Raw genomic sequence first — 15,992 nt, 5'->3', positions numbered from 1 at the left:
GATCTCCTGTTATGTTTTTCTAGATATTTTCTTGCTCGCCACTTTAAGGTGCATAATAAAATGTTAATGCAGCAGGAGGGGCACTGTGGGAGACACTGTTCACATATCATGCACATCCAGAGCCCGGAGCCATAATGCCATGCACGAATTTGGGAATTAGAGTAAGCTGAGCATACACGGTAAGTAAAACGGAGCGAGTGGAATGCAATAAAAAAACGCATTCCACCCGGACCCATGTTAATCTATGGTGCAGTTCCCATTAGTAATTTTTTTTCTCTGCCCTAATCGGACCGAGAAAATAAACAGAGCATGCTGCGGGTGGAATCCGATTCATTTTCACTCGCACCCATACAAGTTTATGGGTGTAAGTGAAACAATGCATAGCAAATGCATTACACTGGTGCAATGCGAATGCAGTGCGAGAATCGCATCAGCTAATAATGGAGGAGATAGGAAAATTAATCTCTCCCTCTCCTCTGCAGCGCCCGCCCTTTCCTCCGCGACTGTGCTGCAATCGCAGGATCGCATCACAGTGGCTTGACAGTCGCATGACACTTGGCTTACACTGTATCAGAGCGGTAGCTGAGTGTCATGCGATTCAGTCGCGTTAATGACAGTGTGGCCCAAGCCTAAAGGCCACGTCTCACTAAGCAACATCGCTAGCAACATCGCTGCTGAGGCACGACTTTTGTGACGCAACAGCGATGTTGCTAGCGATGTTGCTGTGTGTGACATCCAGCAACAACCTGCTGTGAGGTCGCTGGTTGTTGCTGAATGTCCTGGACCATTTTTTAGTTGTTGCTGTCCCGCTGTGAAGCACAGATCGCTGTGTGTGACAGCGAGACAGCAACAACTAAATGTGCAGTGAGCAGGAGCCGGCTTCTGCGGACACTGGTAACCAATGTGAATATTGGGTAACCAAGAAGCCCTTTCCTTGGTTACCCGATATTTACCTTCGTTACCAGCGTCCGCCGCTCTCACGCTGTCAGTGCCGGCTCCCTGCTCTCTGCACACATAGCCAGACTACACATCGGGTAATTAACCCGATGTGTACTCTGGCTAGGAGTGCAGGGAGCCAGCGCTAAGCGGTGTGCGCTGGTAACCAAGGTAAATATCGGGTTGGTTACCCGATATTTACCTTAAGGCCGCTTTACACGCTGCGATATCGGTACCGATATCGCTAGCGTGGGTACCCGCCCCCATCTGTTGTGCGACACGGGCAAATCGCTGCTCGTGCCGCACAACATCGCCCAGACCCGTCACACTACTTACCTGCCCAGCGACGTAGCTGTGACCGGCGAACCGCCTCCTTTCTAAGGGGGCGGTTCGTTCAGCGTCACAGCGACGTCACAGCTGCGTCACTGAACCGCCGCCCAATAGAAGCGGAGGGGCGGAGATGAGCAGGACGTAACATCCCGCCCACCTCCTTCCTTACGTATAGCGGCCGGGAGGCAGGTAAGGAGAGGTTCCTCGTTCCTGCGGTGTGACACAGAGCGATGTGTGCTGCCGCAGGAACGTGGAAAACTTCGTTACTGCTGCAGTAACGATTTTTGAGAATGGACCCCCATGTCACCGATGAGCGATTTTGCACGTTTTTGCATCGATGCAAAATCGCTCATAGGTGTCACACGCGACGGCATCGCTAATGCGGCCGGATGTGCGTCACCAATTCCGTGAACCCAACGAGTTCACATTAGCGATGTCGCAGCGTGTAAAGCCCCCTTTAGTTACCAAGCGCAGCATCGCTTCCACGCGTCGCTGTTGGTTGGGGGCTGCTCACTGGTTGCTGGTGAGATCTGCCTGTTTGACAGCTCACCAGCAACCCGTGTAGCGACGCTCCAGCGATCCCTGCCAGGTCAGGTTGCTGGTGGGATCGCTGGAGCGTCGCTAAAGGCTCAGTCACACTAAACAACTTACCAGCGATCCCAACAACGATACAACCTGATAGGGATCACTGGTAAGTTGCTAGGAGGTCGCTGGTGAGATGTCACACTAAGCGACGCTCCAGCGATCCCACCAGCAACCTGACCTGGCAGGGATCGCTGGAGCATCGCTACACGGGTTGCTGGTGAGCTTGTCACACAGGCAGATCTCACCAGCAACCCGTGACCAGCCCCCAGCGCCGCGTGGAAGCGATGCTGCGCTTGGTAACTAAGGTAAATATCGGGTAACCAACCCGATATTTACCTTGGTTACTAGCGCACACCACTTAGCGCTGGCTCCCTGCACACCTAGCCACAGTACCCATCGGGTTAATTACCCGATGTGTACTCCTCTACGTGTGCAGGCAGCAGGAGCCGGCTTGTGCGGACGCTGGTAACCACGGTAAACATCGGGTAACCAAGAAGCCCTTACCTTGGTTACCCGATATTTACCTTCGTTACCAGCGTCCGCCGCTCTCAGCTGTCAGTGCCGGCTCCTGTTCTCTGCACTTCTAACCACAGTACACATCGGGTTAATTACCTGATGTGTACTGTGGCTACGTGTGCAGAGAGCAGGGAGCCGGCACTGACAGCTGAGAGCGGCGGACGCTGGTAACGAAGGTGAACATCAGGTAACCAAGGTAAGGGCTTCTTGGTTACCCGATGTTTACCGTGGTTACCAGAGTCCGCAGAAGCCGGCTCCTGCTCCCTGCACATTCAGTTGTTGCTCTCTCGCTGTCACACACAGCGATGTGTGCTTCACAGCGGGAGAGCAACAACTGAAAAATGGCCCAGGACATTCACAACGACCTCACAGCAGGGGCCAGGTTGTTGCTGGATGTCACACACAGCAACATCGCTAGCAACATCGCTGTTACGTCACAAAAGTTGTTCCTTAGCAGCGATGTTGCTAGCGATGTTGCTTAGTGTGACGTGGCCTTTAGTGTGACAGTACCTTTAAGCAACCATTCCATTACTTTTGTTAGTGTCTCAGGGGCCTCAATTAAGCCATTGTTCACCCAGCCACTAGCCAAATTATGTGGATGAGATAGTAGACCCAGTGGAGCCATCACCACAGAGGTCTCACATGCTGTCCCAGGTGAGGGGCTCGGCCTCAGGAAAATATCGTCACCAATGCACAGTTAGCATTGGTGGGATGTTTACCCGGGGCCGTGCTTGAATCCCGCGAGTGGCTTGGGGTACTTGGGACACTGAGGAGAGGATGGGAGGATGGGGGGTTGTTGCTGGCTGGAGGTGAATACACGCGATACGGTCATAGTATCTGTTGTCTGGAGGAGCATAGGCTGACACTGCAGACGATTCTAATAATCAAAAAGACTGCTGGAACACCATTGTAAATGTGAACAGGGTGCTAGCTAAAAAATACACAATCTATATAAAGTGAAAGCTGTACACCAAATTCAGAGAAATATGAGCAAACATAACTGTTTTATAATACGTAAGGAATGAAAAATACAATTAGCCATATGAAAAATTGAAATGTGACATTGCATAACTGCTGAGGATTATTTGAAGAAAAAAAAAAAGATATTTAGATAATGTATTGATCAATTCATTACTGCCCCATAATCACTTCACGGTAATCTCTTATTTATGGGGTCCCTAACCAAATGTTACCTCTATATGCGGTTAAAACCTGCTTGTGTGTATGGGTATCTAACCAAATGTTACCTCTGTGCGGTTGAAACCACCATTGTAAATGTGAACAGGGTGCTAGCTAAAAAATACACAATAATGAATTGATCAATACATTAGCTAAATATCTTTTTTTCAAATAATCCTCAGCAGTTATGCAATGTCACATTTCAATTTTTTCAATTTTTCATATGGCTAATTGTATTTTTCATTCCTTATGTATTATAAAGCAGTTATGCTTGTTCATATTTCTCTGAATTTGGTGTGCAGCTTTCACTGCAGATTATTCTGGCAGAAGATACATAAGCTGTGGACACACCAAAAGTTGGGAGACATTGGGTATTACCTGGTACAGGGGCAGTAGAACTATGGGCCCCAGTTTTGAAATTTGTTTACTGGGGGCATCTCGTTTTGGACATCTACCTGGCGATGCTGTAAGACCCTAGACGGAACATTAAAAATAATTGCATCGTTAACCTTGCTAGATGCTAGAAACAACCCACAACCTCAGATCTTCACAGGCACCATTTTAGTTTTCGAGTAGAATCGTCCCTGCCTGCCGCCGCCGGTGACACTGTCCACATCTCAGTGTCTAGTACCAAACTGTGATCTTTAACTTTATCCTCACTGTGGACTTGACAGACACACAGCGGGAATGTAAGCATTTGATACATTGCCAATTTTGTCAAGTGTTTCCAACTACAATGAATGGAGAGGTCTGTAATTTTTATTGTAGGTACACTGCAACTTTGACAGAAGAAAAAAAAATCACAGTATAATTTTTACATAATTAATTTGCATTTTATTGCATGAAATAAGTATTTCATACAACAGAAAAACAGAACTTAATATTTAGTTCAGAAACCTTTGTTTGCAATTACAGAGGTCGGAAATTTCCTCTAGTGCTGGAGCAAGTTTGCACACACTACACGTAGCGCCAGCGTCCCTACAGGGACACCGACTTGCCACCGGGTTGCATCCGCCTCGCACCTCTGCGGCTGCCCATGTGCTTGTCTGCCTCTGCCTCCTCCGGGGCTTGTGCACGCCATGCGCAAGCACCAGCTCTCCTTGCAAAGGGCTGGCATACTATTTTAAGGAAATGCCTATGGCTGACAGGCACTATGTAGAGTATTTAAGGCACCCTCCCATTAGGGCACGACTATGACTGTCAGGGGTGTGTGGGTAGATATTTTAAAAAAACATTGCGCGCACACACCAATGCCTCTCAGTCTTCACCGCAGTGTGTTTAATAAAATGTCGCCAGTGATCACGGTTCACGCATGCGTGGACTCCGGTGCCATTTTAATGAGAACAAAATTACGGTGGCAATGCGCACGCGCCGCCAACAACAACAATGGCAGCACGAAATTCAAATAAAAAAAGGGGGCAAGCCAGAGGACATCTGAGGAGGAATAAACGCCGAGGACCCAACCCACAAAGGCCTACCCCTGTTACACTAGTAAATCAAAGTGCACTGCATTTCTGCAACTTTGATTAAAGATATTTCATCAACCAAGCATCAGATCTTTCTATTACAGGAATGCCTGGATTCAGCATCTTAGTGCCAGTATGGCACTGCCTTTACTTCATATCGCAAAATCCTGGTGGCTGGTCCTCTTTAACATGTGGTTCAGTAGTATATACAAGGACTAGCACTTCACTAATGCACTTATTAGGCATTCCTGACCTGCACAACTCCACCAGGTGAGCGGATACCATCACTTCACTGTTTCTTATCATCATTACTTTACCATGGAGCGCTCCTATTTTCTCTTTTTGTAAAAAGTGCTAGTAAAACATATGTTTTGGGAGGTTTTTTTTTTACTAATATGGAATATGAAGCTTTTTGGTGCGTCATTGCTGCAATGAAACCATGTTACGCTGGTTTCACATCAGCGTTTTTCTGCCACACTGTCAGATCCTGCACAAGTACAGTAAAGTTCACAGGCAGTGCGGCAAGCCCCGGTCACATGACCGCGTGTGACTGGAGCTTGCCAGTGAACTGTATTGCACTTATGCCGTTTCCAGCAGTGCAGCAGAATACCGCTAATGCAAAAACAGTCTTAAGCCTCTTTCACATGTCAGTATTTTGCATCAGTGTTTCATCAATGTGTCATCAGTATTTGGATGCCAAAACCACGAGTGTCTCCAAAACACAGGACAGGTGTCAGTCTTTCAATTATAGTTTTTCTCTGTAAGTTGCATTCCTGGTTTTGGCATCCAAACACTGATGAGACACTGACAAAACACTAATACAAAATACTGACTTGTGAAAGAGGCCTTAATGAAATATCATGGGGATAAAAACTGTGATTTAAATGAGGAAGATGTGTCAAAGAATTGATAAGATGCTTTTTTTTCACCCAAGTTAAAAATGTGATGTGTGCCCTATAGGTGTATATCACATAAAGGTGCAGGGGAGCTTGTTGTAAACAGATTTGAAACCTTCTTTGTAGATTTTGGAGCAGATCCTACACCAAAAATGTGTAATGATAATTGTGTAAATGAGCCCTAAGGCTGCGTGCCCACGATCAGTGTTCACAGCGTTGTGGATGCAGGGTATTTCAGCTGTGTCCAAAATGCTGTGATGTACAGAACAAGCACAATAGATGGGATTTATAGAAATCCCATGCCCACTGTGCGTGTACGTCCCACAGCGTAAACTGACCTGTGGTGTGGCTGGTCAATTCTTTGCTGCGGAGTAGCAAACGTTCTGCGCAGGGAGAACAGAAGAGAGACCGCAACTGCCTGAAACCTGATTGTGGGCACGAGCAGCTGCGGTCTCCTGTGTGGAGACTCACGGCCCCACAGGTCAGGACCCGCCGCATCAGGGACGCAGCAAGAACTGATTGTGGGCACATACCCTGCTGCCTTTATTGTCGGATAAATTGGATGTGAATTTGCAGTGCATTCAATAGCAGACGGGCAACGTCAGATGTGCGGTTTCTGCTGCGGGGTCTGTATATGGACTAGTCCCATCTGGACAAGATACAATACTTACATTTTTCTTTTTATCTGTACATTTTGAAGCAAATCTACTCATACTATGGGTGCGCTAGCTGAGGGCGCCATTAGCTTAGGGCTCGGTAGCTGAGAACACATTAGCTGAGGGCATGTTAGCTTAGGGTTCGCTAGCTGAGGATACATTAGCTGAGGGGGCATTAGCTTAGGGCTCGCTGAGGACGCATAATTTAGGGCTCGCTGAGGACGCATTAGCTTAGGGCTCGCTGAGGACGCATTAGCTTAGGGCTCGCTGAGGACGCATTAGCTTAGGGCTCGCTGAGGGGGCATTAGCTGAGGGGGCATTAGCTTAGGACTCGCTGAGGGGGCATTAGCTTAGGTCTTGCTAGCTGAGGATGCATTAGCTGAGTGCAAGCTAGCTGAGGGTGCACTATCTGAGTGTGTACTAGCTGAGGGCGTGTTAGCTTAGAGCTACCTAGCTGAGGATACATTAGCTGGAGTGCACTAGCTGAGTGTGTACTAGCTGAGGTTGCGCTAGCTGAGGGCATGTTAGCTTATGGCTAGCTAGCTGAGATACATTAGCTTACTAGGGCTCATTAGCTGAGGGCGAGTTGGCTGGGGGAGTGCTGGCTGAAGGAACTAGCGGAGGATAAATTAGCTTAGGGCTCATTAGCTGAGGGCAAGTTAGCTTAGTGCGAGTTGGCTGAGGGAACTCGCGGAGGGTCCCTCCTTCCACCTGCTGAGGGTCTGATATGGACTTTTATCTATTTGCAGAGTTCAGTCGAGTGAAGACCACAGACAGACTCCCGTCCAAATATTACTGCAACACACAGCCAATACTGCGCAGCCGCACAACTGTTATTAGGAAAGGCCCGGCCACGTGACGTCTACTAGCACGTGAAGCCGGTATCCGGATACTGATTGACGATGATAGGCGGGATCTCTCGTCACCAAGGAAACCGTTCCACGCTGAGCTGTTTTCGTAGTCACGGCAACGATGCTGTACCATACAGCCAGAGGGGAGAGCCGAGCAGTCGTCACACACCGGAGAGCCCGGGGCCCGGCACAGCGCCGCCTGGTGAGCACCGCTATCCCGCCTCACCTCCTGCCCTGAATGCTGGGGTATGCCCATGTGTGCCGGCCGCAGCGCTGAGCCTGGAGAGGCTAGAGAAGCCCACAGAATGGCGCATTATAAGGGTGCTCTGGTGACTCCACACGGCAGGCAGCACTAGGGGACTAGGTGCTATTGGGCTCCCAGAAGGGAAAATACTGGTGCAAGATGCAAGTGAATGTCAGTAAAGAGTTTATAGGAAAAGAAATAAAATAGCTTCTGTTCTAATGTAAGCTGGTGACATCACATGGCAACTGGTCATGGCTTAGTGGCCACCATAGTAACACATGAGGCCACCACCATGGACGAGCCACAGGAGGCGGCAATCTGCTCAGGTCATGTATCGCCAGGGCCACGATTCTGCACATCACGCTCCGACCGACGTCAGATCACCCAAGTAGCAAGATCATAGGTACTTAGACTGGGAGAAATGCGCCTCTAAAGGCTGCTTTAGGCCCCTTTCACACGTCAGTGATTCTGGTACGTTTGTGCTTTTTTTTAAACGTACCAGAATCACTGACATACGCAGACCCATTATAATGAATGGGTCTGCTCACACGTCAGTGATTTTTCACTGCACGTGTCTCCGTGCGGCGTACCCGCGTGTGCGTGATTGCCGCATGGAGACATGTCCATTTTTTTCTGGCATCACTGATGTTCCACGGACCACGCAGTGGTGTGGTCCGTGAAACACGTGCCAGAAAAAAACATGCATTTAAAATAATAAACATTTTCACTCACCCAGCTTCAGCCGCGCTCTCTGCAGCCCGTTCTCCCTGCTGCTTCTAAGCCGGCTGATTACTGTTGCGCATATTCATGATGCCCGACACAGCCGACCCGGAAGCAGCTGCTGCGGGGGTCAGCGCCGGCCGGATGCTGCACCGCGTGAGCGATCAGCACCATGGAGAGCGGGAGCGGGCACAGGTGAGTTGATTTCTAAGTGCAATCACGGAGAACGGAGCCCGGATTGCACTTAGACAACCCACGTGTGCCGTGATTCACGGCACACGCAGGGACATGTGCGTGTTTTACACGCCAGTGAAAAACGTCTGTGTTTTTCACTGATGTGTGAAACGGGCCTTACACGGTATGACCGATTGTGCAATTTCACAATCGATCGTACCCGCCCCCGTCATTTTTACGTCACGGGCAAATCGTTGCCCGTGGCGCACGAAGTCGGCAACCCCCGTCACACGTACTTACCTCTCATGCGACCACGCTGTGGGCGGCGAACGCCCACTTCCTTGAGTGGGAGGGACGTTCGGCATCACAGCGACGTCACACGGCCGCCGGCCAATGGAAGCGGAGGGGCGGAGATGAGCGGGAAGTAAACATCCCGCCCACCTCCTTCCTTCACATAGCCGGCGGCGGCCACGTGACGCAGGTGAGCTGCTGTTCATCGTTCCCGGGGTGTCACACGGAGCGGCGTGTGCTACCCCGGAAACGATGAACAACTAAATTAAACGATATTATGGAACCTAGCGACCAGTACACAACTCACGATTTGTGAGCGATACTGCGTCGCTAGGAGGTGTCACACAGGCCGGCATCGCCAGCGATGCCGGATGTGCGTCACAAAAACCGTGACCCCGACGATCTATCGCACGATAGATTGTCTGGTGTAAAGCAGCCTTAAGTCTGGAGATGGGGATTAAAGGGAATCTGTCAGCAGGATTTTCTACCTCATCTGAGAGCAGCATGATGTAGGCAAAGAGATCCTGAATCCAATGATGTATCCCTTAGATTACTGGCTGCAGAATTTCTGACAGTTTTTAGATTTAGCAGACTTGAGAAAACCGCCCCCACCCACACCTCTATAGACATTGGCATCTCACTATCAACGTACAATCAGAGGAGGGGGGCGTGTCAGACTACCATGCACAGGTAAAGTAGGCCAGTAAAGATAAGCTCCTGGTGCTAAAACAATCATTGCAAGTAAACACCACGGACCAAAAGGCATAGCTATATTCTCTGTGTTAACTCCTACAATGTGCGGTCTTCAGATTGCATAGCAAAAATCTGCTGACAGATTCCCTTTAAAGGGAACCTGTCAGCAAATTTGGGGCCTATAGGCTGTGGCCACCCCCACCAGGCTCCTTTATACAGCATTCTAACATGCTGTTTATGACAGCCCAGGCCGCTGTGTAGAATATAAAAAGCACTTTATTATACTTACCTAAAACGTTCGCTGCGGTGGAGTTGGGCCATATGGGCGTCTTCGTTCTCCGGTGCTGGCGCCTCCTCTTTCGGCCATCTTCGTCCTCCTTCTGAAGCCTGTGTGCATGTTGCATCCTACGTCATACACACTTGTCGGTCTCGCGCAGGCGCACTACAATCCTTTGATCTGCCCTGCTCAGGACAGATCAAAGTGCGCCTGCTCAGGACCTGAATGCCGGCAAGTGTGGATGGCGTAGGACGCATCATGTACCCCGGCTTCAGAGGAAGGATGACAAAGATGTCCGAAAGAGGAGGCGCCGGTAGCGGAGAATGAAGACACCCATATGACCCAACTCCACCGCAACGACTGTTTAGGTGAGTATAATAAAGTGATTTTTATGTTCTACACAGCGGTCTGGGCTCTTATATACAGCATGTTAGAATGCTGTATATAAGAGCCCACTGGTGGTGGCAGCAGCTTGTAGGCCCTAAAACTGGTGACAGATTCCCTTAGAGGTGCTGTCACATTGGCTGTTGCTATACAAAGTTCCCCTGTACATATTTTTATAAAACATTGAAAATAAGGCATCACTGTTCATGTACATAAGGCAGAGGTGGATTCAAGTACAGAAGAGAGAATCCAATCTTTTCCCTATAGGGATTTACTTACAGGGTTCAGATCTCTGCGATGTATCTGGTTGGACCATGTCCTCACTCATCATTTCTCTCTATCACACTGATGGTATTTGTGTACTCCAATATCACTGCTTATAGTAAAGAGATTCTCCACTACTTTTACATTAATGGCCTATACTTAAGCGGGCTTTACACACTGCGATATCGGTCCCGATATCGCTAGTGTGGGTACCCGCCCCCATCTGTTGCGCGACACGGGCAAATTGCTGCCCGTGCCGCACAACATCGCCCAGACCCGTCACACATACTTACCTGCCCAGCGACGTCGCTGTGACCGGCGAACCGCCTCCTTTCTAAGGGGGCGGTCCGTGCGGTGTCACAGCGACGTCACTGAGCGGCCGCCCAATAGCAGTGGAGGGGCGGAGCTGAGCGGGACATAACATCCCACCCACCTCCTTCCTTCCGCCTAGCGGCTGGGAGGCAGGTAAGGAGAGCTTCCTCGTTCCTGCGGTGTCACACAGAGCGATGTATGCTGCCGCAGGAACGAGGAACAACCTCGTTACTGCTGCAGTAACGATTTTTGAGAATGGACCCCCATGTCACCGATGAGCGATTTTGCACATTTTTGCAACGATGCAAAATCGCTCATCGGTGTCACACGCAACGGCATCGCTAATGCGGCCGGATGTGCGTCACCAATTCCGTGACCCCAACGAGTTCGCATTAGCGATGTCGTAGCGTGTAAAGCCCCCTTTAGGATAGATCATCAATGTTAGATCGTCTGGGGTCCGACACCCCGCACCTCCGCCAATCATTTTTTTCCAGTGCCGATGACGACAGCAGGTGGCCAGAAATGCCCAGCTCTGGAGCTGCTCCACCTTCTGATAGAAGCCGCGACCGGGTACTGCACATCCACCTCACATGCAAATCAATAGGAGGTGGATGTGCTGTACCCGGCACTGGCCACTATCAGAAGACAGAGAAGCTCCAGATCTGAGCATTTCTGCCTGCTGCTGCCGCCGAGAACAGCTGATAATTGGGGGTGTGCGGTGTAGGACCCTGGCAGATCAAACATTGATGACCTATGCTAAGGATAGGCCATCAATGTAAACGTAGTGGAATACCTCTATAATGTAATGAGGACCTGTTGCTTGCCATAAATATGTAATGTTTACCTGGTGCTCTCCTGAATCCGGTGTTGTTTATACTTCATTTCTGTACTTCTTAATTCCTGATATCTATAGTCCGTGTCTATAAATCTAGCTTTTTATGCAACTGGGTGTGGTCTTCTTGATGATGCATACAGAGAAAAGTTGAGGACCACGCCTACTTGACTAACAAGACTAGATTTATATACAAGGAAGACGGGGCATATCTCAGGAATAAAGGCGCACAAGAACAAAAGAAAAACACCAGATTCAGGAGAAAAGCACAATTTATGTGCAGTAAAAAAAATACATAAATATTTATATATTAATGGCAAGTGACAGGTCCTCTTTAATATATAATTACTTGTATCTTGAATCAGTTTTATACTAATTTGTTTTTTTCCATTCTTTTTATAGGAATCTTTATTATGGTAAGATAGTCACCTCTCAGCTAACAAAAATGGTAATAAGACAAGTTTTTTATTTACTAATTTTTCTAATTTACCCATACTAAGTTGCTCCTTAGGATAGCTGACCAATACCACATTTTTGGGGGGGTCAAAATTTCAGCACCCCACTGATCAACTGTTTGAAGGAGCTATGGCATCTGCTGTAGTGAGTTTTAATACTGGCCACATCCACTACTAAAAGTAATGAGCTGTGCCTGGTAACTATAAAGGGACTGTGGCTTGTCAACAGCTGATTGGAGGGGTCCTGAGAGCCAGACTGCCAACTGACAGGCCGTCATTTTCATTTAAAGTCATAATTATTATTATTATAGCGGCACTTATTCCATGATGATTTACATGTGTAAAGGGGTATACATAATAGGGACTAGTACAATCATAAACAATACAAGGTACGGACAGGTACAAGAGGAGAGAGGTCCCTGCCCGCGAGGGCTCAGTCTACAAGGGATAGGTGAGGATACAGTAGGTGAGGGTGGAGACGGGCATGCTGTGCTATAGCGGACTGAGGGTTACAGCAGGTTGTAGGCTTGTTGGAAGAGATGGGTCTTCAGGTTCCTTTTGACGGGGAGGCAAGGCAAGCTAGAGTCTGATATGTCGAGGCAGAGAGTTCCAGAGAATGGGGGATGTACGAGAGAAATCTTGGATGCGATTGTGGGAAGAGGAGCTACAAAGGGAGTAGAGAAGGAGATCATGTGAGGATCAGAGTCTACATGCAGGTAAGTACTGAGAAACTAGGTCACAAATGTACGGGGAAGACAGGTTGTGGATGGCTTTGTCTGTCATGGTTAGGGTTTTGAACTGGAGTCGTTGGGCAATGGGAAATCGATGGAGGACTTGGCATAGAGGAGAGATCAGGGAGCAGCTGGGGGACAGATGGATTAGTTGGGCAGTATAGTTTAGAATAGATTGTAGGGGTGTGAGAGTTTTAGAAGGGAAGCCTCAGAGCAGGGGGTTGCAATAGTCCAGGTGGGAGATAATAAGGGCATGCACTAGTGTTTTTACAGCTTTTTTTGCTGTCCCAGATAAGCCTTTTAGGGTATTTATTTTAATGGGGTTGTTCACTTTTAATAAATGTTTTAAAAACAAGCTCATAATGGTGATAAAAAAAAAATTCAAGTGACAACTTAATGGCTCCATTGGTCACATCCCGCCTAAGAAGAAACAGTCTCCTAAGGGTCTTTTCCAGCTGGATGGAACGTGACATCTGCAGCCAATCTGAGGCCACTGATTGCTTACAGTTGTCACCTGACAACTTTCACCAAAACAGGATGGCAAGTAGATTGGCAGTGGACAACTGCAGCTGTACGGAGGTGGCGCAGGGGTATGGCAGATCTGTTTTTCTACATCAGCACCTCCATGGGCCTATTTTCAAAAAGTTTATCAGTAGTGGATAACTCCTTCACGATATTTTATGGCAACATGAACTCCACTCTTAACACCCTGAGGTCCCTTGGCAATAACAAGTATTTAGCCTTTTGTAAATGGAGAATTTCAGTAAAGTCTACAAGAACCCAAGGGATCATCTTTTGTCTTGGTTTTCTTTAACATCTGATAAGATTCATAATATGTAGTGGCAAAGTGTCTACAAATTTAACCTGTTTAAATGCGTAGTAATAATTGACCACTTTAAAAAGACCTTTTAGAGCATGCCCCTAAGTATTTTGACTGTAAACCGTGGATGTTTGAACATGTAGAAAATAACAAAGTGTTTCCTCTTAAGGCCCCCATACACGTAATACTGATGTCGGCCAAACACACAGATATTGATGGGTGTGGTTGATGGTCTAATATGTATGGGGACACCGGCCAGCTAGTGGTCGGGAGACATGACTATCGCACATGTCCGAGTTTGGGCAGCTGATTGCATTGTTTTGCTGGAGACAGGCCACCTGCTGAAGTGTTAAGGTGGTGTCACACATAGCGACGACGAAAACGACGTCGCTGCTAAGTCACCATTTTCTGTGACGTAGCAGCGACGACCCGTCGCTGTCGCTGTGTGTGACATCCAGCAACGACCTGGCCCCTGCTGTGAGGTCGCCGGTCGTTGCTGAATGTCCTGCTTCATTTTTTGGACGTTGCTCTCCCGCTGTGAAGCACATATCGCTGTGTGTGACAGCGAGAGAGCGACGAACTGAAGCAAGCAGGGAGCCGGCGTCTGGCAGCATGCGGTAAGCTGTAACCACGGTAAACATCGGGTAACCAAGAAGCCCTTTCCTTGGTTACCCGATATTTACCTTAGTTACTAGCGTCCGCCGCTCTCACGCTGCCAGTGCCGGCTCCCTGCTCCCTGCATACGTAGCTGGAGTACACATCGGGTAATTAACCCGATGTGTACTCTGGCAAGGAGTGCAGGGAACAGGGAGCCAGCACTGGCAGAGTGAGAGCGGCGGACGCTAGTAGCTAAGGTAAATATCGGGTAACCAAGAGAAGTGCTTTCGTTGGTTACCCGATATTTACCTTAGTTACGCTTCCACGCGTCGCTGCTGGCTGGGGGCTGGCCACTGGTGAGATCTGCCTGTTTGACAGCTCACCAGCAACCATGTAACGACGCAGCAGCGATCCTGATAAGGTCAGATCGCTGGTCGTGATCGCTGCTGCGTCGCTATGTGTGACACCACCTTTAGCCCGCAGCTGAAAAAGCTGATAAACAACACAGGAGAACTTGGCCGAGCGAGCACTCCTGTGTATGGGACAGTCGGCTGAGATGGCTTTTGGACTAACCATGGGCTTAAGCATCAATCAGCAAACAGCCATCCAATGTGTTTGGCCAACCTTATACATTACATTGATGTCACCCAAACCCTCTAAATTCTGTTGGATCGGCCAACCATCGAATGTGTAAGGGGTTCTCCAGCCTCTTGGGGGGAGAAAGATTAGTATATTAAATGTTAACACCTACCCCATTTTTTTCTATGTGGAGACAAGCTCTCTGTCCTATCATTTGCCATAATGCTATAGTAGGTAATGGTAGCCTTCATTTTATACTGAAGTAATTGTATGTTTTCAGCCAACAAAAAGTGCCAAATCCAAGGGCTCAGGAAAGTCCCGCAAAGGAAAGAAATCAAAAAAGTCAAAGAAGATTAAGGAACCTAAACCTGAAGTGGACATCCTTAGTCCAGCCGCCATGCTGAATGCGTACTACATCTCCCATAATGCAGTGGACTGCTTGGAATTTCGAGGATTTGGGTGGTCTGGAGCCCCAAAGAAGAAAGGGAAGAAGGGAAAAGGAAAGAAAAAGAAATAAATTCAACTGAAATCTCCAATGATCACTTGGTGCCATATTCTAAAACCCAATGTTATAGAAATGTTAATATTAATGCCCAGTTTACATTGTAAGTTAGATCAGAAACAATTGAATGTAAATGTATTTTGTAGGCATAGAATATGTTTTTCTTTGGTTGTGTCTGGATCTCCTTGAGGACATTGTGAAGAGTTGCCAAAAAATGTGAATAGCTGAAAATGTGTAAGTTAGTATTGCTGTGATGAAATATCAAAATCTCCTAAAGGCAGTCATACATAAAATAAAAATGTGTTATTTGGGTGAATAGGGAATAAAACGAGGTAATATAGAATACAGACTTTGAGTCCATAAGAAAAATACAGCAGCCACTCGGCGCTCACAGCAAGCCTACAACTACGGTAGTCTCACCAGCAGCATTAAAGGTACACATGGAACGATGACAGTGGTAATTTATTTGACTTTTCAATTACATTGCTATTTTTTCTTATCCTTTCTTCTAAATCTTTTATGAATTATCTCTTATTCCACTACAAGCAACAAATTATATTACTTAAGGATTCATTTTTTTTCTTCTGCTCGGTTTTCATGTATTTAGTAAGATGAATAAACATTAGTGAAATATTGAGATGCATTAAAGGCAACCTGTCATCTACAGAAATTCTACTCACCTGCAGCCATAGAGGTAATCTG

The 15,992-nt window shown here is 47.8% G+C and overlaps 1 protein-coding gene across 1 annotated transcript; it reads left to right on the top strand.

The window, feature by feature from the left end:
- Positions 1-7,451: 7,451 nt before the first annotated feature.
- SMKR1 (small lysine rich protein 1) lies at positions 7,452-15,633 on the top strand. The gene is made up of 3 exons (XM_075342617.1): positions 7,452-7,617; positions 12,009-12,054; positions 15,069-15,633. The coding sequence occupies exons 2-3, from the start codon at positions 12,052-12,054 to the stop codon at positions 15,303-15,305; spliced, it is 240 nt and encodes a 79-aa protein (XP_075198732.1). The 5' UTR covers positions 7,452-7,617; positions 12,009-12,051; the 3' UTR covers positions 15,306-15,633.
- The last annotated feature ends 359 nt before the right edge of the window (positions 15,634-15,992 follow it).

This window comes from Anomaloglossus baeobatrachus, chromosome 4 (assembly GCF_048569485.1).
Source record: "Anomaloglossus baeobatrachus isolate aAnoBae1 chromosome 4, aAnoBae1.hap1, whole genome shotgun sequence".
NCBI lineage: Eukaryota > Metazoa > Chordata > Amphibia > Anura > Aromobatidae > Anomaloglossus > Anomaloglossus baeobatrachus.
Note: the sequence above shows the minus strand (reverse complement) of the source record. Positions and strands in the feature narration are given on the sequence as shown.